General features: G+C 35.2%; 1 protein-coding gene across 1 annotated transcript in view; it reads left to right on the forward strand.

Annotated features, from left to right (window-relative positions):
- The first annotated feature begins 337 nt into the window (after positions 1-337).
- The window catches only part of TMEFF2 (transmembrane protein with EGF like and two follistatin like domains 2), a 214195-nt gene continuing 190654 nt past the window's right edge, over positions 338-23878 (forward strand). The window contains exons 1-4 of the mRNA XM_016127563.2: positions 338-1670; positions 4116-4225; positions 12085-12214; positions 17012-17038. Coding sequence (XP_015983049.1) covers positions 1499-1670; positions 4116-4225; positions 12085-12214; positions 17012-17038 — 439 coding nt within the window. The 5' untranslated portion in view covers positions 338-1498. The remainder of the gene's footprint in view (positions 1671-4115; positions 4226-12084; positions 12215-17011; positions 17039-23878) is intronic.

Here is a 23878-nt window from a genome sequence, read left to right on the forward strand (position 1 = left end):
AAGGCGCGGAGGGAGAGACTCTTGCCAAGTTAGACCTTCTTGTATTGCCCAGGTCACTGACGACTGAGCAGAGACCCGTGTGAAGCGCCTAGGGCCACTACCCGCGCCGCCAAACTGAACTGGTCTTCTCTGACGCGGCTTTCCGGAGGATGCGCCCGGCAGACCCATCCGTTGCAGATCCAGAGGAGCCTTCCCTTCCTCTCTCTGACCACTTGTCATGACCAAATCTAACCTTCGAAACACATTTGCTCTCACTTCCCAGGCAGCCATACAAACAGGCTCCCGGCTGGAGATGAGCGTGTGATGAGATGAGGAGAGGGCTTCAACCCTTCAGCTCCTCGGGCTGGGTCAGGGGGCTAGGAAGAGCAGGTGAGAGGGAACAGGAAGAGAGAGCGCTTGGAAGGCTGGTCGAGTCAGCTAGAAGAGTAGCCGCAGGGTCGCAAGCTCCTGTGGGAACTGCTGCAGCTTCCAGGCAGGTCAGAGCTGTTCTCATACCGCCGCCTCTCACCCTCTCCCTCTCCCTGCTGTTCCCTAGAGAAATGTCCGTGGGCTCTCCGCGGCAGTATTTCCAGCCTGTATCCGGTTGCAGCCAGGCGGCGCGCTCGCGCGCGCTGGAGCGCCGCGCGCCGGCAGGACGCCCTCTCCTCTGTGCCCGCTTTCCCCTCTTTGCCCTGCTGCTACAGCTTCTCCGCCACCTCCGCCCTCACCAGCTCCAGCTCTGAGAGACGCCACACAGCTGTGACCAGCGCTCGCAGCCTGGGGTCACGCACGGGAGTGGGGTGCCAGAGCATACCTAGCACTAGGTAGGGGGCGTCCTGGGGCGGAGAGTGAAAGGGCAGGTGGTATATAAAGGTGTGGGAGTCGCCCAGCCGGAAGCCTGCGCTTCTCACTTGAGTCTTCCCCGCTTAGCCCCATTCGGGCCAGCGCCTGGCGAGCTAGCCCATCTGTGGCATCCGCCGTCGCCTCCTCTTTGCACCTCCTCGTCGACCCCTCCCTCCCGGGACCTGCATCCCGTTCCGCCAATCAGCGCCCGACTGCCTCTTCCCACGTGATCCCGGGCGGGCTAAAGACCTGCTGCTTCCCAAACGCCAGAGGGATGCGGGCGGCAGAGCGCGAGAGGCGGCTGCTAGGCTGCGGGGCGTTTTGACTTTCCCTCCACCCTGCCTCCTTGGGCTTCTCTCCTCTGCCCCTGGACCCCTGTCTCCTGCTCCTCCGTCATCCCAGAGCCCTCTCCCTATGGCAGTAGCTTCCCGCGTCTCCAACGTTGCTTCTCAGCGGACGACCCTCTCGCTGCCGGGACTGAACCAGGTCCCTGGATGTTGCTGAAACTCCTAAGATCATGCGCGGGTTTGGCTGCTGCTTCGCCATCAGGTGCCACTGCCACCGCCGCTGCTTCTGCTGCCGCCGCCCGCGGGATGCTCAGTAGCCCACTGCCCGGCCGCCGCGATAGTGTGTTCTTCGGAAGCCGTTTGCTGCTGCAGAGTTGCGCGAACTAGTCATGGTGCTGTGGGAGTCCCCGCGGCAGTGCAGCAGCTGGACACTTTGCGAGGGCTTTTGCTGGTTGCTGCTGCTGCCGGTGATGCTACTCATCGTAGCCCGCCCGGTGAAGCTTGCGGCTTTCCCTACCTCCTTAAGTGACTGCCAAACACCCACTGGCTGGAACTGCTCTGGTAAGTACAGAATCCCAGTCCCCGACCCCCTAACCTCGCAGAGGAAACGCGCGTTTTCAGCACAGACCAGTGTATCCTCTCGCGACTTCCCAGCCCCTCACCTCCTACTGCCCTCAACCCCCTGAAACAACCTACCTCCACCCAGAGGAGCACAGAGAACTGTTCCAGGCCGCTAAGGAAGGCGGGGTGGGGTGGGGTGGGTGGGGTCTGGGCTGGGCAGAGTGTGCAGGTGTAATTTGCATCCTTGCACTTAAATTGGGACTGTAAAGATTTTGAGAAATATTAAGTGAGTCGGTTTTGTGGATTCACTGAAAAGAGCACCAATCCTTGGGAAAAAAATACCAAAACGGAACCTTCTCCATCATAAAGAAAAAAAGTCTAGCTAGAACGAGCTAGAAATAACTTTATGAGAAAGAAAGAATGAAAAAGCACTAAATCAAATGGAGACTGAAGAGAAACACTGATTCCTGGCAAAAGTGCAATGAGGGTACACTGGTCTTGCATTCAAGACCAGGTTACACTGATTCTAAAGGAGCTTGGGTTTCAAGAGAGTCAAAATTCTCTCTCTCTCTCTCTCTCTCTCTCTCTCTCTCTCTCTCTCTCTCTCTCTCTCTCTCTCTCTCTCCCTCTCCCTCTCTCGGCTCTCCCTCCCCATCTCCCTCTCTCTCCCTCTCCCTTTCTCTCCCTCTCCTTCTCTCTCATCCTCTCTCTCTCCTTGACTGCAAAAGACGTTGTTTTGACAGTCTACAGATATCTCTCTTTCGCCTCCCCAAGCTCCTAGATGGTGGAGGGAAGTTAAGAAAAGAATCATTCGTAAGTCTCCCAAGCCGGGGTAGGCATGATCAAGGCCGGCCAGGCTCACGAGCAACCGGGCAAAGAACTGAACCGAGCCCATTGGGCGCTGACTCCTCCATTTCTGGCCAGACTTCCTTGGAGCGGATCAGTCGCTCTTGTTCGCTTGGGTCTCTTCAGAGTCTGAACGCCAGAGCTTGGAAGGCTTTGCTCTGCTGAAGCCTCTTCATAAAATAGGGCCGGTGGATGAGAGTTACTGCACTCCGAGGTGGCTTCGCATTTCATTATGACAGCCTTTAGAATACAGGGCTGGATTGTGGTGTGGTTTCATTGGCATTTTAAACTCCATTAACACGCCTGGGTATTGTCCCCTAGCTCTGTTCTGTTCTAGTTTTAAAAAAATGTGTATATAATTTTTCATTTTCTGTAAACATAATCTTGCTGTAGTTAAATTTGGCTCTAAATTAAGTGGCTTTCAAGAGATGTATGTGAGCTCCTCAAGGATATGTAACTTTGGAGAGGAGGTAATGACCAACTAACTTATAGGATGAAAAAGATATGCAATCCTGGGTTGTTAGTGATGTAAATTCCATGAGGAAAATTATTATAAATCATCGTAGTTGTTCTTTTTAAATACAAGTTTACGATTTGCAACCCTATTAGATTGGGGTCAATAAATTGCCTTTGTTCTGTTTGTGAAATTTTTAAATTTGACATTTTTATAAAAGTCAACATGCTTTTGTTAACTTACTCATGGTTTATGCACGCATGTATATTTTTTTGGAAAGACTAATTTCTACTTTGCAGATTCCTAATCACTTTCTAGGTGCTTTATCATAGGAATATTTAAAAACCTGCAAAATCACTTGTTTGAAATGTTGATAGCTTTGTAGTGCAACATGACTGATTTCGTTCATCCCTAACTATAGTATTGTTTTGGGAAATAACTAACTTAAATGTGAAATTAAGGTTGGCAATGAAGAAATTTATTATTAGCCAGATATCTTAATGGGATCTAAAGAAACTAAAGAGAATGAACTGATTTTCCAGGCAGATTGTCAAGAACCTGGCACCCCACCCCCACCCTGTTAACTCAGGGGTGATCAATCTTCATTTGAGCCAGACAGACCATCACAGAAAACACTGTGCCTGTTTATCTTTATTATTGGGGCTTTGTTTCCCCTTTGTCTGGACAAATTCCAAATAAGGGATTATTTCACACTGTAAAGAGAAATAATGATTAAAGATGGAGAAATAGTAAAATACATTTGGAGACCATCACCAGCTCTTTTCTAAAATGTGGAGTTTGGGGTCATAAACTATAGTCCACTTTTCAAGGAAAAATAAGGAAGCTAGGAAGCAAGTGTTAAGCATTCACTCAGTACTACCAGTATTAACCAAAGCTAAAAGAAAATAACACCATCAATAAAGGATATTGAAAGAAAATTGACTAGAAAGGAACCATGAAAAAAAGAAACAAATATTGATCGCTTAACTAGGTATTTTAGGTTATCCATAGAGAATGACCTTGTAATACAGCTGTGGTTGTTGGAATTAAAATTTAGGATAATTTTTTAAAGCTTAAAGATACCACTTAAAAAAATAAAGTGTATAACACTTTTTAATGACTGGACCGTTCTCTTTAAATTTGAGGTTATGATGACAGAGAAAATGATCTCTTCCTCTGTGACACCAACACCTGTAAATTTGATGGGGAATGTTTAAGAATTGGAGACACTGTGACTTGCGTCTGTCAGTTCAAGGTAAGAAGTCTGATATTTACACCTTCTAATTCATTAATGAGACTACAAAGCAAAGATTTCCCTTTATAACACTTTATAATCACTTGACAATTTATAACTATACAAGCTACGATGAAAGCTAGCACCAAGCACAGTATTGGTGAGAGAGCCAACTGATGTCAATCAAGAAGGTATAGCTTTTTGGAGAAATCCATATGCCACAGTTACAAATGTTATTGAGATAGAAACTTTCAAGTTGTTCCTTTGGTGTGTCAAAAGAAAATTATGTTTCTTTGTCTCTTCTGGCATAATTTTAGAAGTCAACTACTGGGGAGAATAGTCAACTGTTGGTGGATAAAAAGTGGATTTCTACTTTTGTTCTTTTTGATTGGGGCTATCTTTTAATCATATTGCTCTCTCTGTTTTAATGGTCTTGGGTTTTATCCTAGTAATCTGATTAAGTTTCTAAATGAACTTTTTAATACGAGTTTAAAACTACTGTGCTAATTTTGGAAATCATATAATTTGTTAATATATGTGAACATTTCATGGGTGTCACATTCAATTATACCTGAATCTCCGAGAAATCCAAAAGAGCATAAATAGCCACAAGTCATTTCATAAATATAAGAAAGATACACTTTGCCTTGTTTAAAAAATATAAATAAAAAGATTATAGGATTTTTATCCTCAGGACTAGATCTTTATTAACTATTGAAGATAAAAACTTAAATGTCATTGTTATTATCATCTAACACATGGTTTCTACCATGTAAATTATAAACCTTCATTTCTATCAAAATGTTTATACGACCATATATACAATAGATACAATAGATGTCATACCAATGTCTTATACTCACTTTTGAATGTTACTGAATTACTTTTTTAAATATACATGAAATCTAATATAAGATAAAACCAGGAAACATGCTCATAAACTATATGCATGAGATCAGGGAAAACTTTTCCAAGATTATAAGCAAAACTAAAAAAAAAAAAAATTTAAAGTCTGTAGAACAAATGAAAACAAATTCAAACTCAGGTCTAAATATATGTTATAGTATGTGATATTTAGAGTTATTGATGAAATTTAAATATTTCAGATTGAATTAAATTTCCAGTGAGAGAGATAAGAGAATTCACATTTAAAGATAGCTCCACTGGCTTACAGGTAAGGTAAAAGCTTCTTGAACATTATTTTCTTTCCAAGAAAAACAATAAAACAACTGACACTTGTAAAGTGTACCACCTCCTGGTGCGTAAGTATTACTATGAACATTCTTTTAGACCATTTTATAGTGTTAGAAACATAGTCTTTCATATTTAATATGCATGTGACACCAACCTCTTAAGTTCTCCAAGAACACTAAACAATGTAATTATGTTCTTTCAGTGAACGACATGAGAGAGATGGAGCATGAGAACTCTTTGATTCATACTTTCTCCAAATGTTAAAAGGGAAAATACAGTTGGATAAATCATTAAGTAAAGGCCCAGAGGATTTTGTGGATTTTTCCCCTTCCAATCTGTGATTACCATATATTTCTCTTATTTTCATAATCAAGGGTAGACATAAGAAGTAAACTAATAAACAGTGTAAAATGAATCAAGAGGATCGTTCTTCAAATTGGAAGCCATAATCCTACCACGATTTTGCCAATAGAGAATAAAAAAGGAAGTCACAAAATTCTAAATGAATGCATGTTACTTAAAAGGAAATGCATAATTTTTTTGTTAAAAGAATTCTCTTCGATTTTCAGGTTCCACAAAAGATTTTAGTAAAACTTTTATCAACAGATATTTATTTGTGTTTTTCATGGATTAGTCAACAAGTCACATTTGTCATTAATTTAAATAATTGCTGAGTGTAATAGATGGGGGAGTAGTGACTGCAATTTTGAATAAGAAACTAAAATGTAATTTTTTTTTCTTAAAAAGTATTTTAAGTAGCATTTTAAGTTTATTACTAGATGCTATTAGTTTGTGCTTTGCAATAGGTCAGTCTATCGGGAGAAAATAAGCATTTCCCTAGTGGAAAATTTATACTCCGTACATACAAAAACCTAGAGCGACTGCATTAGGTTAAAGATCAAAGAAAATGTGCAAGTTTTAGAAGAATAATGGAATACTGTAGGCCAAGAATTTCTTGATTCGATCCTTTCTAATATTTTTCAATGAATTTGATTTGATTTTTTTTTTAAATTCCTCGTTATGTGATGAAAAAAAGAGAGGTCCTGAAATTCTATTTTCCTATAAACTAGTCTAAACAACCTGATGTCATAATTCTTTCATTCAAATAGGATGCAAACTATTGAGTCTTTTGGCTGAGAGACAAATTTCAAAGAGAAATGGGTGTATGTGTATATAATCTATAATTTTTTCCAATTTGGATTATTACTGGAGCACTGAAATGAACATGTAGTTGCCTTCACCTCTTTTAGATAATTTAAAATAAACTTATTCTACCCTTCAAATATATTATAGTAGTTCTCCCTTATTCTCAGGGAGATAGTCTCAAGATCCCCAGTGGATGGCTAAAACCATGGGTAGTTCTGAACCCTATAGATACTATGTCTTTTCCTATATATACATACCTCTGATAAAGTTTACTTTATAAATTAGGCATAGTAAAAGATTAAAAAACAGTAATCACTAATAAAATAAAGAAATTATAACAATACACTATAATAAAAGTTATGTTAATGTGTTCCCTCTCACAAAATATTTTATTGCACTATATTCACCTTTTCACTTAAAGGAAGAATTTTATGGCTTCTCTTTGGTATACTGGAATTCCTAGCATCGCTCTTGCATTTTGGGACCATTACTAAGTAAAATAAAGGTTTTTTGAACACAAGCAGTACAATACCAGGACAGTCAATCTGATAACCAAAATGGCTAGGTGACTAATAGGCAGTGTACTTAGCATGGGGCTGCTGGACAAAGGAGTGATTCATGTCCTGGTGAGATGGAGCAAGTTGGCACGACATTTCATCACTTTACTCAGAAAGGCACATAATTTAAAAACCATGAATGTTTATTTCTGGAATTTTCAGTTTATTAATTTTTGAACTGCTTTTTTGAACTGCTGTTGACTGCTGGTAACTGAAACCATGAATATCTCATTTATTTCTCACAACTAAGTGAGATAATTATTTTTTTCTACTTTTAAAGATGATGAAATTAAGGCTCGTAAATATAAGTAACTTACTATTAAATGATGATCCCAAAGCAAGAATCTAGGTTCTTTGACTCCAAATCCAGGACATTATACAGGCAAATAAAAACATCACTAATAACTACAAAAGTACAAATTTATGGTGGAGAACTCTTAATATCAAAAAACTAATACAACTAGTTCTGAGTTGATGATATGAATTCCAGAAATGGCCTGCAACCTCATGCGCTCTACTTTGCAATCTGTATACCAAATGATATGTGGTCAATCTGGTAAATCATTTGTGGGGATGAAAATTTAGAGGCAGTAAATGAAGATGGATGAATGGATAGATGGATAAATGAATGGATGGATGAAAGAAGGGAAGCAGGAAGGAAAACAAAGAGACTTATTTGTAGATGGCACTAGCCATACAATAATTATCAATTTATAATTTGAAAATATGATGAAGCTTTATGGGCTTTGAGTATCATTTGGTTCAAATAGTAAATGTTTTTATTTAAAAAGTCATGCTTTAGTTTGCTGTTGTTTCAGTAACTGGGACTGCATAACAAATTGTCCAGAACTTAGTGGCTCAAAACAATGAACATTATTTTGCTCATGAATCTGTAATTGTACATGGATCAATGGAACAGCTCATCTCTGCTCTGCTTGGCATTAGCTGAGGTGGAGGAGGGAACCCAAAGGTTTGGTTCTGTACTCATCTCAGAGTTGTTAGTCATATGTCTGACTGTCAGCTGGGAACTTTAGTCCTCCATGTGGATCTCCCTGTATGGGCTTGTTTGGGCTTCTTCGTAGCACAGTGGCTGAGTTTCAAGGTCAAGCATCCAAAGAGAAAGCTAGGTAGAGACTATATCCTTTCATGATCCAGTCACGGAAGTCACAGAATTACTTTTACCATAGTCATGGCCCACTCAAAATTAGAAAACTTTTTCCATATAAAGAAGTAAAATTTACCTATGGAATGATCAAAAGATTGGGAAATATGCAGGTTTTTTATCTTTTTCTTTTTTTGGAAGAGAAACATACCATATTCTAAGCCATTATTCCTAAGCTTTTGACAACTGGGAATATAGCAGAATTCACTTAACATCTGTGGAGCACCTTATACGTGCCAGACTCTATGGAAGGTGCCGACAATGTATAAAAGTTATGCATAGCTTCTGGATGCTGAAATCTCATCTGAGTGAAATCCTTATTAACCAAACAAGCAATAAATCATATGAAAAACTTCTCACATAAATATTTTTGTTCATTTAAAGCAAAATGAATTCCATTTGTTCTAGAATGTCAAGTCATTGATGACCAGTGTGGCATGTAGTTGCTTTCTTAAGCAATGTGAACTTTTTTGAACAAAATTATTCTACTGAAAAACACACATTTGGGAAAAAAAATTAAGATTTTTAAAACATCTTAAGAAAAATAGAATCACTTTTCCCTGAGAGGAAGTTTATACAACACATACATTTATGGGCCTAACCATCTGGGTATTAGTGTTGTTTTTTCTCTTACCAGCCAACTACGTGGCCTTCAGCAAGTCACTTAACATCTGAATATGTTACTTCATCTGAAACTGAGCAGTATCATGATTACCACTAAAAACTATTTTCAACAATTTGGTACATTTTAATGTAGTAGTTAGCCTATTTTCATGCTGTTATCCTGTCTTACTTTATTTTTCTAATTTTAGATATGCATTTTTAGTATCAATGTTAGATGGTGACTCTCCTAGTTAAAATACATATCATGAAAGGCAAATAATTTGTATTTTTTAAATAAATGAATATTGTAAAGTGTTTTAAAAACATTATTCCCTTAATCCTCCCAAATGCTCCAGTTAACCATTTCAAGTAGGGAAATGAGCTATATTTATATTTGTTATATTTAGTTGACGAGTGATATGCATAAGGTCCTACACCAAGGCAGCGAGAGAAATGGGAAAACCTAAGATCAGACTTCCTCCATTCCTGAGCCTTAGTGATTGAGAGCATGCTTCCTCTGTGTGTTATTCATATTAATGAGTGCAAGTCATGGTACTAAGGGCCAAAAACGTCGTGCTGATAATCTACAGTTAAGCTCTTCAGCTCCATACAAATCTCCCTTTTGGCTTGTATGGAACTTGGCAGCTCTGTTTTTAGCACTGTTCACATTTGGCTTACTGCATCCTTCAGAAATGGCATATGAGCACTTTATCAGTTTATTTGATATTTTAAGATGCATTTCAGCATTGTGTACTAGCACTTGACAGAGATAATAAATACTTCCCACTCCTCATTCCCCATCCACTGACTACGTCTGAGTAATTTGCAGAAGTGGATGAGAAGGATAAATAGAACAATTCTAGGAATCAGAGTGGAGAAAATGTGGACTCAAATAATCTACACGCAAAGTATTATAACCAGGATTGGAGACTGAGACTAAAAGGTAACCAGAGATAAGAATGCTAGGACCCAAGCATGACAAGCTAACCAGTCCAGTCATCCATACTAATTACGACTACTGAAAGGGTCAGCAGGTCTACTGACTATAATATGTTACCAGCTGTTTACTTCTTTATGGGCTCTCCTCCATGTGCTCAGGTACCATTTTAGTGTTAGTTGGTCCTCATAAATCATCCCTACATTCTCTTATCCCTGGCCATGGTTCTGACATGAGCACCAAGCCCCATTTATTCGATGTCTCTTTAGTACTGCTCATGGGAAAATTCAGCTCTTATAGTTATTTTACTATTACTTTTTTTCTTCAGTAATCATGAAGATATTCAGTCCTATGGTAGGTCAATTTTCAGATGTAAGTTAAAAAATATCTATATATTTATATCTGTATCATCTATATCTAATCTATATCCACATCTATATGTATATCTACACCTACACCTACATCTACATCTACATCTATATTTATCTATGAATTTCCATATATACAAATATGAAAATCATGTGGAAGGCTGCCCTTACACAGGTATCCCCTGATCAGAAGTGAATTGCCTATTGAATTAAAGAATTCTCATTAGTGAAAAGCTCCTATTAAGACAATTTTCAAAATATAGTGTAATTGTTGAAAGGAATTATTGTATAGAGAACGTCAAGAACATCTGAATTCGAAATTGTAGAAATAAAGAAAATTTCTAAAATATATTATTTAAAATTTAAAATATTTAAGTATTTTAATCATATTTAAATAATTTCTAAATAGATATGATTTAATATCTAAATCATCATGTTAGCAGTTATGGTGATCATAATACTAGTGTTGAGAGTTTAGATTTACTATTGAAAGAAAAGTACATCATTATAAGTAAAAATATATTCTAGTTTTTCATTAATAGATGCAAAGTAGGGCTCATAAAATGACTTTCATTTCAGAGACCATTGGCTTATACCATTTATAAATTGTTAGGATGATTAAGCCATTATTACATAAAAGCAAAGAACAAGAGTTAAATGGTTGATTGGAAAAAGGAAAGTATAGATACTATAGGGAAATAGAATGAAAAAATAAATCTCAGGTTTATATCATCAGATTATAACCTTATTGAGAATTTCCTCTTTTGTTGCATAAATCCTTGAGTCAAATTTAACTTATGATAGAGCTTTAGTTTATTATCATATATATTAAAACTCTCCTAGACATCTCACTAGATCATTGGTTTATTTTATGTGTTGTGAATTTACAAAATATTAAAAATTCAAATATTTTAATAAGACAAAATTATTTTCACATACATGTGTATATATGATTTGCTCTACTTAGTTTCTGGCATAGGTGAATATTTATAAATAATCATCTTCATCATTATGTTTCTTATAATTAAACAATGAAGTGCATCTGTAGTAGTAATAATGAGATAATCATATCTCTGGCATAATTAGCTGGTATAGGACACAGCCAAGTATCTCTAATGCCTTAGACTGTGATTATATTATGATGAGCATACCCTGCAGGTTGCCTAATTTTCATTGTTAAATGTGTACTTTTTTGTAATGAGGTTTTCTTTAAAATGAATTTTTCTCTTTATAAAATATGTTAACAGTCATACTTCTGAATAATCAATGAAGTTTACATATGGTTTGGTGGTTGATTTTTCCCCCCTGTATTCCAGTCTGCTGTTTCTTTCTACACTGTGCCTATATCAATATCTCATTATCTAAAGACATAAGGAAAACTAATTAGTAATCCAAATGTCTTATACGAGTATTCAGAAATTTGTAAAGATTAAAATTCAACAGAGAAAAAAACATGCAAAGAAGTAACTGAGTTTTCTGGCATTTAAGCTATATACTTCTGCTCTTCAAACATAGATAAACATTACCTATTTCTGAATAACTTGAATATTATAGCATGTTTTCATTTTTCCTGCCAAGCCAGATGGCCCATATATCAGAAAAACAATATTAAATAATACTGATATATTTGTTGCTATTTCTTTTAGTATTGCTTGTTTGATCACTTTGTTGAAATTGCCTGATCAATTTAGCAGCTTTTTCCCCCCTGTCTGAATGACTGGTTGGCTGACTTGACATTGCTTTTGCACATCGTTTAATGATGCCCTTGCAGAGTCAAAGACTTAATGGATACAATGAGGATCATGGAAAACAAACACCAGTGCTTTTTTTTTGTAAATGGTTAGTTCTGTTCAAGACTCGGAGATTTGCAGACTCCAGTACTAACCAAAGGCTTACATTTGTGTGTTCCCCAGTGCAACAATGACTACGTGCCTGTGTGTGGTTCCAATGGGGAGAGCTACCAGAATGAGTGTTACCTGCGGCAGGCTGCCTGCAAACATCAGAGTGAGATACTTGTGGTGTCTGAAGGATCATGTGCCACAGGTGTGTATGTGATCTTGAAGACTCTCTGCAACCTTCTGAGTGGGTTCTGAATCCAAAAACCATGTCTTGCTGCTCCTGTTATCGCCAAATAAATAATTCAAATTATTGGCTAGACAAGCCTCTTATTCTTTTGAACAAAGCATACATTATTCTTATTCTATGTCATTTGGCATTTCAAATCACTTCTGGAAAAGAGAAAATCTACCATAAGGATGTTGGTAGATTTTAATATATATGTTACTTAATGAAGTGCAGGCAGTTGAATAATATAATTAGATCTCTAGATTAACCACCCAGGTGTCAAATATATAGAAACCTATCTATGCATGGATACAGTTTACTTGTGTGTTTATTTTGAACAATAACATTGTCTGTTAAAGGGCAGCTTTGCAGATTTGGGTTTGAAAGTCAAGAGGTGGCTAACCTTAGCAGCTCTACAAAATGTCCCTTACCATTTAGTAGATTATTTTGAAGAATATATGTCGCTGGACCTTTTAATGACATCGGCGCTTTCTGACAGTCAGTCTGGTATTCCACAAAGTTTTTTAATTATATTAGTTGCATCGAACAAAGAATAATATGTGGAAAGTAAGGGAAAAGGGTGACTTCATATGCTCTTTAGCTTTTCAGGTTTCTCTTTCATGTACGGTGGCCATCAGAGCTAAAGAGAATTACAAGCAGAGAAGAAAAAAACAAACAAGATGAACAAAGTCTAACTTGATAAAACAGTGCTTTAAAATGAAGCTGAGTTTTAGGGTTACGCTTGAGACATTAAAATCACATATATTAAAGAAGCTTTAGTGTCTTATGATAGTTGTCCTTAATGGCAAATAATATCTTTCTGGAAAATCATAATTTCTGAGGAATTGGATGATATAAGCATATTCAGGAAAAATAATGATGATATAAAATATAAACTTCCTTCAAAAATAGAAATAAAGAATAGGGAAAATATGTTTTATTGAAAAGTACCTCTTAGATAACAGGCATTTCTATTCTAGGAAACTATGTTGAAAGTTGATGTGAATGATGCCTAAGACAGGGTGGTAAAAGAGCAAAGAGAAAGTCTCATATTTTTCATAAGATTATCTTACGCCTTTGATGTTAGTAATTGATAGTGTTCCAAGTTGTGACTACCAAAGTTTCTAAGAATTAGCAGAAGAGAAGTGGAGGAAATGGTTTCCCTAGTCATGTCTATTTATTCTTTATGGACAATGATGCAGGCTTTCTGGCTTTGGTTTTAGTTTTTAAGTAGCTTTTTGCTCCTACGTGATTTTTTTTTCATGATGTTGTAAATGTCCTTTCTGGAAGGGTGATCATAAGGCAAGCTGGACTGATTCTCCACTTGCTTCTTATTTGACAGAACAAACAGATCATTGTTGCTTGATCTGTGAGTGAGAAGTAATAAGTGCAAGTGACAGTAGGAAGTGAGTTCTTGCACCATCTTTCTCAGTAGGAAAGGAGGAACTCCAGCCTGCTACTCTCATAGTAAGGATGGGGAAAATAGAAAGACAGTGAGCAAATTAATTACAAAAAAACAACCTACCATATCTAATGAACAAAAAAATGAAAAATGACACATTAGGACACATGGAATAGGAAAAAAACAAAGAAAAGAACCTCTGACTCCTGGAAACCAGGAATGATGTGGGCAAATACCAGAGACAACGAAGAAAAGGATTTGCTTATTCAGATAGGATATCTGTCTATCTCTAACAATAGCCAAGGGAGAATCAGTGGACAGTACTCATAAGCAGTCATGAAGTTATAATTATGGCTAAAAATGTTTGGTAGCAAAATCTCTTTTTCTTTCTTGTCAACCTCAAAGTTCTTGTCAGCACATACAATTGCATTTTTCTGATTCATTCAAATTTTTCCATTCCAGTCCCTAATGTGTTGGTTATAGTATAAAAATAAATACTTAACCAAGTAGAAAATTTAATCACAATTGAGTAATCCATCCCTAGCTCATTCACAGATTTAAATTTCTTCAGGATTTAATTACTAAGCCAGTACTGCTGAATGCATCTTCCATTGACTTGTAAATCTAAAAGGTTTTTGGCCTGAATAATGATGGAGGGACCAAAGTAATTTTGATTAACCAAGTCTGACTGTAAATAAATTGGAGCTCTGACTTCTGGTCTAAAAGAGATCCTTATTCTTTTCTTCATATATTTTCCACCTATTTTTTTAATGCTGTTGACACTGAGTGAAGGTGGCAAGTTGTGATCTCCAGGAAGAAAAAGCAATAGAAGATGCAGCTTTATATTTACATTTAATTGAACCGAAACATATTTTTTTTGGTCCAAAAATTGTTTTCTGTTGGGCAGTCTGGTTGAAAACCTCACTGTCAATTTCTTTCTTTTTTCTTTTTCTTTCTTTCTTTTTTATTTTGCCATATAAGAAGTGCATTGACTAGGAGCCCCGATTCGGGTCCAATAACATGACTCGTTTTCTTAGGTGTTTCTGTCTCATTAATAAGGTTTTGGTAGGCTACTTACCTCTGGTTTGCCAGGGTGGCTCATTTATTGTAGAAATCATTAGAGCTTTCCATTACTTTTTCATGATGATGCCATGGAATTAAGTGACTGTTTTTTCAATCTATCCCTCTGTCTTCCTTAACTACTTAATCTGGGTCAAATCAAACACAAATTATCTTAAGAACCACGGTACATAAATTTTTAGAAACATACATGGGAACACAAACTGAATACTACTGCCACTTTCTTGATTTTCCTTAGCCATGGCTATTTATTTGAAACCTATGGGTGAATAGGCAAGATGTTCACTCAGAATTTTATTTATTATGTTCCAGACAAAGGTTTAAGCATTGAAAATATGCTAGTGTGCAGTAAGCCTCAAAATAGTTCAATGAGATAGAAGTTACTATACCCACTGAATAGAGGACGGATAAGCTTAGGAAGGTTGAATAACATTCCTTATGTCATCATCCAGTGAGTAATGATTTAATGTTTGAAGCTTGACATCTTTAAGCTTTTATGCATTTCCTCTAATATGCATATAACTATAGAAAGCTGAAGCAGACATGGACCTTGATTTTAAAAAGTTTACAGTCTTGAGAAAAGAAAAAGAAACTATATACATTCAACTAAAGCACAGGTAGAATATATTAGTGTTATAATAGTACAGCCGGTTATTAGCACCTAATCATTGTAAGTAATACTGAATAAAACTTTCAAGTTAATTCAAATAAAGTCAGTTGACATTTTAGCTGTGAAGGTATACAGAAAGGAGACTTGACACACTGACTATTCAAGCACTGCTTTGTCCAAAAGTAATGGTGCCAAGACATGATTTTCAGTTCAGTTGAAGGACTGTTCTCCTATTATGGAGATGAATGCATCAGCCTTTCTTGATCCGTTATCATTAAATAGTCGAGTCATATAACTAAAATCTTTATTTCATTCTACATTCACTAAGAAGATTTTTATTATAAATTGTTTTACCAATTAGCTTATATTTAAGGAAAGGATATGATAGTCCAGAGACGTAAGCCTTACTTATATTAGCAATTAATAAGTAACCTGATATTTTTATTTAACACAGTGTTAATCTTGTGAATTTAGTAAATATGAGTCCTCTCCAAGGCTTGTAATTCAAACTACTGCTCCTTCATGGCAGTACCAATGCCTAACATGGTGACAAGGGACAAGGGAGACTATTGGAGAATAATCTATTCTTCCACATGTGCCAGGCTTCTGTGGATTTTCATATACCATGCCTCTTTCTATGCCGTAACACTCAATAAAGTGTCATGGTGGCAAACAAGTAGAAGTAATTATAATTGGACTAAAACATCAAACACAAGTTTACAGAAGTGACAGTTGTTGATACAGTTCTTGAACCCTGGTTAGATTTCAATGTGACATGAAAGCATAGCAGACAGAGAAAGCCAGTATTAGTCTTATTTCTCAGTATAAGGTAGAACCATATTTATTTAGAATGCCAAGGAGTAGGGAGGTAGAGGGAAGATGATGTCTACACATAACAGGTGGAAGCAGATGGAAACTTAATGGGCTTGAATCCAGCTAGGAAACTGGATATTTCTGGGTACTGAATTCTCAGAAATAAACATCTCTGACCAGTTGTAGTTATGTAGGAGGAAGGGGAGAGAGAAAATGGAGAAAGAGAGATGCAGAAGGAAAGTTATTGTTTCTTTTTTTATTCTGCCACCATCACCTAGGGTATATTCAATTTAAAGCACAAAGACGAAGCAAATCTCTCTTCTACTGGTTTCAAAAACAAAAGATGCTTTTGGTGGTAGATAGATTCATCCATAATTGTGGTATTTGAAAAACATATTAACAGTTATAAAAAGATGTTTATTTTTAAACTGTTTTTCTCTTTGTGCATGTGCGATTTACAAGAATGTAAGCCTTAATTATGAGTTTATTTGTTGCATGTCTTAGACTGTTTAATTTCTAAATCTCACTGATTGTTATAAGCATCTTATTTTCAATTTCTTTTGTTACTAGAACCACATTTATTTTGATTAAAATAAAAATATGAAAGATTTTATATAATCAAGTTAGGAATTATTTTAAAGCTAGATGACTCTTCATAAAGTTTAAATATGAAAATAATAGAGAATTTATTTTATAAGTTATACTATATAAATTAAATTTATATCAATATGTATTTTAGATTAAATATTAGTAATTTTCTCAATTATTTTGTCTCAATGAAGAAAATAATTATGAACTAAAAAAACAGTTATGAGTAGTTTTTGAATATATTTTTCAAGCAAAAACAAAGTATTTCCTTTTCTTTTCACAGATGCAGGATCTGGATCTGGAGATGGAGGTAGGAGTTGCCTTTTTGTATTTGATGACTTACATGAGAACATTATTTATGGATATATATTTGCCATTATAAGTAACTGAGAGGAATTCACATTTTGCATTTTAAGAGAGGAGAAAACAAACAATATTATTCTCCTTATTAAGGAAATGTATGTATCATGCAAATTATTTGATATATTTATGAATCATACTTAAGAACTCTGTCTTTATCTAATCTTCCTTGTTTATTTATTTGTTTGTGTCTGAGTTATCTTTGAGATAAATGTGCATGTTAAAACTTCTTTACAGAAGATTTCAAGCATATCTGACAGGGCAGAAAGAACTCATGAGGAAATTATTTAAATATATTTTTTTATAATATTGTTCTTAATTACCAGATATTAGTATTAATATATGCATAACTGTCCTGTAAACAAGGTCTTAATTATCAAATTAATAATTTCAAACTGAAGGAGCTTAAGCTATAAGAGAATATGATATGTATAACTAAAACTTCATATATTAGTTGGAAAGTCCTTTCTTTATTCTTTTTTCTTCTTATTCTTCCTTTCAATTATAGGTGCTTTATAGAAACTTGGAAAAAAAATCAAGTTCTTAAAAAATAATTGCTTTAGAAAAAAACAAGCATATAATCAATTTATATATAATACAATTTATTTCCGAATTGTATTTTTTTGAATAGTTGTTCTGAAAGTTGTGGTAATAAGTATTTACTTCTAGTAATATAAACTGTTTTCTAAATCAGAAGCCAAACAGTTTTAACTAAGTTACTTTTATTTCAGTCTTTCTGTTACTTCACTCTGCAATGATAATGGTTTTAATTATCTTTAAAATTTTTATTGTATTACAAGATGCCAAAAAAGTTTAACAACTTGAACCTAACAACCTAATTTTAGAATGATCTGGACAATTCCATTTCGCATATTGAATTATACATGAAATATATTTGACTCACGACCTGTGCTATATAGAGGATGAACTTGCTTCTGTGTTCTGATGGAGTATTTATGACCAAGGTATCAGAGGAGCCAGAATTAGTTTCCTTTGAATTAACTAGAAGTGATTGAATTACCTGTGATTGGTTAATCCAACAGTCCTAGCTAGTGATTATTCTAACTACTGATCGCTACAGGATATATTCTCAATAATGTATACTTAATTAATAATTGGGGTGTCTTTGCAAGCACTTTGGATGCTTGCTTAATGGTTATTTTTCTAATTTACTTTAATGAAAGTGAATATAATTCTCAACTGGAGTGCATTGATCTGAATAGTGCTGTGAACAAATTTATTTGCAAAAACACTTATACATCCTAAATGATATCATTAAACCTCCAAGTCCAAAATCACTGTAAAATACATCATTTTTTACTTTTTTAGATTGTTCTATATTTTTAAATGAATGAATATTACCTTAGCAATGACAATTAGATCTGGTTATTTAGAAAATAAGTTTAATCCATTTGCATAAGAACATATGTTTACTGCATTTAAGGGAACATTTTTGCTATGATATAAAAGGGAAAGAAAGGTTTCATAAAATTTATATTAACTTACTAGTATACATTTTTAGGGAGTTTTAAAATCTTTATAGATCTATTCAGATGAAATAATTTAAAGGGCTAACTTTATTTAGGAAAAACATGTTTACTGTGTCTCTAACATGATCTGCAAATGTGCATTCATTCATAAAGGTAATTTGTAGAGTAATATGGAACAAATATTGGACAAAAATCTTAAAGGTTGGCTTTTCCCAGTTCAGTAACTATATTTTCTTTCAGTACTTAAGAAAACTCATTAACACAAAGAATAATTTTGTATTATTAGTTTTGAACCTAAGACCTGTTATTTATAGAATTCTGTCTTCAAACAAAAATGCTTAGTTAGAAAGGCATCTACATCAAATAACCTTTATTGGATAGACTCAGAGTTGAAAAGTTTATGATAAACTATAATTGGCTATATATGCGTCCTATAGGAAGGTAATGTGTGGTAATGTGTGGACCAAATTTCAAAAAACTTCATAAAATAGTTGAAAGAAAGGGGCTGGTATTTCAAATACATATATATATATATGTATGTATATATATATATATATATATATATAGAGAGAGAGAGAGAGAGAGAGAGAGAGAGAGAGAGATTTAGTGTTGTAAATACAAAAACGGGTTTGTGTAGGAGGGATAATAACATCTTATCCACCCACAGACTTCCTTAAGCAACAAATACTGCAGTAAGAAAAAAGTATTAAAGGAACCTCCTCTCAAAACCTAGGGGTGTGTGGGTGGATAATTTTTAACCCCTGCTTTTCTCTCAAAGTCTTTCAGTCATATTATAAAAGGCAAGTCTATGAATGCTTTTCTTTACTCTCTTTTAAAAATATTTCTGCATTGATTAGACTTTTGGTAGATTTCTAAAAACAATAAATAAGCCCAGTAAAATAAAAACTATATTTAATTATTAAAATAATTATAAATATTATCCTGCTATAGGTCTGGAGGTATCCACAATTAAATTTTAATAACATCATATGGTAAGTTGTATGATAATATCTATAGAAATGAAATGTGCCTAAGTCATATGGCATAGATACAATGCTATATTTTTATTTCACTAGGTATAATGAAGCACTAGGCCTATTTATACAACTTATATAAATATGTAGTTTTAAGAGAATTTTTTAACAGATTAATTTCAGATATGCATGACAACAAGTCAAATTAAATTTATGTTCATTGTTTGCATAAAGAAAGCTTGATTTTTATTTTAATTATCCAGGTAATTGTTATTATTATGGTAACTTTGGTGTAGACAACCAGTTATGTTTTTACTTAATACAAAAGTGTCCTGTGCATTTTATCTTTGTATTATATTCAGATGTCCATAATTAAGACATTTACTTCATATGTGTACATTTTGGATAGAACAAGAAATATTTACATTACAATGAACCGTAAACGTTATTCTGCCAGTTCTGATTATACAGATTGCTGGAAACTGGAAAACACATTATAAGAAGTCTAAGAACTTAAAAATCATTTTTTAAAAAAATTCTTACATTTCTAATGAATTTTTGATGATATTTAGGAATTAGGTTGAATTGAACAAGCCTAAATATAAACCTAGGCAATGTGGCAAGATTTCTGGAACTGTGAAAATGAATATGACACATTTCCTTACACTTAAGGAGATTATATGTAAATTCTCTTCTTAGCGTACAATGGGGAAAATATTCTAATTATCAAAAGAAAAGTAATTCTCTACAGAAATAAAATGTTAAATATACTGTAAATAACAGGAAACTGAATATTTATTTCATAAAATATTCCTATTTAAGGCTAAGGAATTTTTTTTCTTCCATGTTGCCATATTCATTCCCTTTCCTGACCTCAATTTGTAGCTTCTTCACCTTACTGTCATGGTCAAGTTCTCTCAAACACAATATGCCTCATCATGTATTTTCTCCACCGGGTTCATGTTAAGCCAAAGTCTGACAAGTATCAATTGTTAGCAGCTTCAGCTGAAATACTGATTCAGTAAAGAAACTACCACGTATGCAAGATCTGCGATTTATCCAGGGCGATACATGCAGGGAAGAAAGCAGAAGCAATCCCTGTTTTTGCTGTTCCACACCTCAGGGCTGCTGTTCTACCTGGAGATGGGTTCATAGCCATAAGAAACTCAATCAAAATCTTATCTCAGCTTTCCGTAGGTTGGAATCCATTTTGCTTTCTTTTAACTGCAAAGAAAAACAATATTGCAACAATAATGAAATAGGATAGAATGAGTGATGACCATGTAATAGATAATGAAATTGGAAAAATACAAAAAGGAAGGAGAGAAACAAAGTGAGAATGATGGAAAATAAGAAAGAAGGAGAAGCAAACCTTTGCTATCAACATGGCTGTGCTTTGTTTTCACACATGGCTACCATCTTAAAAATAAAAATTACTTCTGTTTTTCTTTCAGTAGAACAATAATAGTTGTCTGATATTCCAGAGAAGATTGCTTGCGAATATGAAATGGGTGCTACAAACTTGTCTGAACCATCCATGTATGTTTATTAAACCATATCTAGGAAAAGAAATGAAATTGTATGCAGTGGAATGGCTTTGGACTGTGAATCAGATTTGTATTCTAGATTTTTAATTGGCTTCAAGGATACCTGTTTTATTTTTACTCTCAGTCTCCTTGGAGATTTATTTATTTTATTAGTAAAAGAGAATATCCGCTTATAGGGAAGATGATTATAATAAAGTAATGCAAAGAACTTTGAACTCCATAAAATTAAAAATGAAATTAAAAGAATTTATATTATCTTTGCTTTTAGTCCCATTTACTCTAAGAATGTAATTTCTCTGAAGAGTTTAATTAGAAGTTTGAGTCTTTTAATTAGTGATTTTTACCATTCATGATTTAAAGTATTGATGCCGAGATAATAATCAGAAATCTATGAATCCAGTCATAGTTCTCAGTATTTAGAGACAACTAGCTCTGTACCTTGAAAAGAAGTAAAATGACCTTGTTGATATTAGAAGAACTGTCATTACACAAGTAGATGAGAAATGAAAATGTTAAAAATTTTAAAACAGCAAATAATTATCTTAAAACTACAATGGTAGGCATATTATCTCTATAGAAAACCAAAAAAGAATAGGATTCACAATCTGAAGGATTCAGTATACTTACAAGGAAGAATTTTTATCTGGGCTGTAAGCATTGCAAAGTTTTTATAAGGAGATTTGAGCTTTTTAGAAACAGATTCTTTTAAAATAGAGGTGAAGATATTATTACACTTCTGCTTGATATCGGAGCATGAATTAGCTAAATCTGTAAGGATGCCTACACTTATGTATAATTGTTTTTAAAATACTCTATGGTTTATAAAAAGGACTATCATAATATTAATTATTTTATCACAATAACAATCTTCAGATGTTTGGGTGATGGTCAGAAAGGATGAACATCTTACCCATGGTCCCAACTAAGCCAGTCCTTGAATTTCAGGAGATTACCCTACCTCTTGTAGTTGCTTTTTGCAGTAGCTATACCACACTCTATGTCCTACAGTTTATATAAATTATAAACTCTATCAACTATCATATGAGATTTTGTTATCCCATTTCTTTACTCCCTTCCCACTCTCATTTTTATTTCTGAAATCATCTGTTCAATTTAACATAGAACTCAAACCCCTATGGGTTTTTGTTGTCTGTTTTCTAAGTTAATCAGAGTCCTCAATTTGTAAGGATTGCTGTCTATTTTCTTCTATTAATTTTTCCCTTCATCCTCCATTCCTAACCTCATTCCTTTTATAGGTGTTTACACTGAGATATTTAATACATTTTAAATTCCTGGGGGAACAAATATGCTTATGTGTTTAGCAGCAGGAAGTATGGTTAAAAACCATGCTCTAGAGCTAAACTCTGCATTTGATCTTGGCCTCATCACTTACTAGCATCATGACCATGGACAGGTTACTTAGACTCTTTGTTTTTAGTTTCTTCATCTGTGATCCTGACAGGGTTTCCCAGGAAGTAGATTCTGAGGTTGGGATTTGTGCAAACTATATTGAGTAGTTCTCTCAGAATCAGCATCTATGGAAGGGAAGAAAGCAGGATTGGGCAGAGGGAGAAGTTGAACTGGTGTAGTTTAAAAGCGGTGCAGTAGGCCCACATGGAGCTCTCAAGATGGAATGGTCTCTATAAGCTATGCTGTTTGGGATGTTAAGTCTTTACCTTTGCACCTCACCATTGATGTTGGCAACTGTAAAGTAAGAGTATTACCTTGGGCCGGGTGGCTACGTTTAGCTGCAGACTAGATCTGGAGAGGGATTCAGCTGTGAGCTGTTTATGTTCAACACTCTTAGCAACTGGCCATGTGAAGATGTCAACATTGCACCATGTCATTCTACACAGTCAATAACATTTAAAAGAACAAAAAAAGACCAAACTCCTGCCCTGGTAGAGCTGAATTCTTGTGAAGTGACCCAAACAGTAAACAAATAAACAAGAAAAAATATAGATTATCTGATGGCAATGAGTGCTATGTATGATGAAAAAAGTGGAATAAGGGGAGTTGAGGGGTTGGGTTTCTAATTTGCCTGGCGTGTTTAGGAAGGCCTGGACAAAGAGAAGGAGAAAATGAAAGAGCAAACCTTGCAGATAGGTGAGGAAAGGGCATTCCAGAACTGCAAATGCAAACGCTCTGAAGCTAGTGCATAACTGGGGTGTTCGAAGATTAGGGATGTTAGTTGGATTAAAGTGGGTGCTTGGAAATAAGGAGAGACTGGGGACAGGGGATGACCTGCAGACCCTCCTTCAGGGTTTGGCTCTTCCTGTGAGTAATCTGGGAGCCATCACAGGTCCAGAGCAGAGGAGAATGTTGTAATCTGATTGATGATGTTACAAGATTACTCTGGCTGCTGTGTTGAGAATACAATGTGTTACAATAAGGGAGAAAGTGGGAAAGACTTCTGCAATTAAAAGACAAAAAACAAAGTTTCTCTTGTTGCTGAGGTTTTAGGAATTTGTGGTATATCCTCTAGAATATTCTTGTCTATCTTATATATACCAACCAGTCTGCTGCCCATCCTGAGGGACATTGTCTATGGTTCTTTACTGAATAGATATCCTAGATTTCACTGTAGTCAAATCCATTTTTTTTTTTCTCGAGGTATTTTTGTATTTAGGGTTTTATTTGAGATGTCCTCCTATCTTGGTATTTTTAAGTAAGCAGAAAATTTCATTTGTCATCAGACAATATTTAATACATAGGAATCCCTCTGTGTGCTATAGTGTGGGGCAAATTGTACTTAATTTGTTTCAAATTTGAATTTGAA

Source organism: Rousettus aegyptiacus, unplaced genomic scaffold (genome assembly GCF_014176215.1).
Source record: "Rousettus aegyptiacus isolate mRouAeg1 unplaced genomic scaffold, mRouAeg1.p scaffold_m13_p_2, whole genome shotgun sequence".
Lineage (NCBI taxonomy): Eukaryota > Metazoa > Chordata > Mammalia > Chiroptera > Pteropodidae > Rousettus > Rousettus aegyptiacus.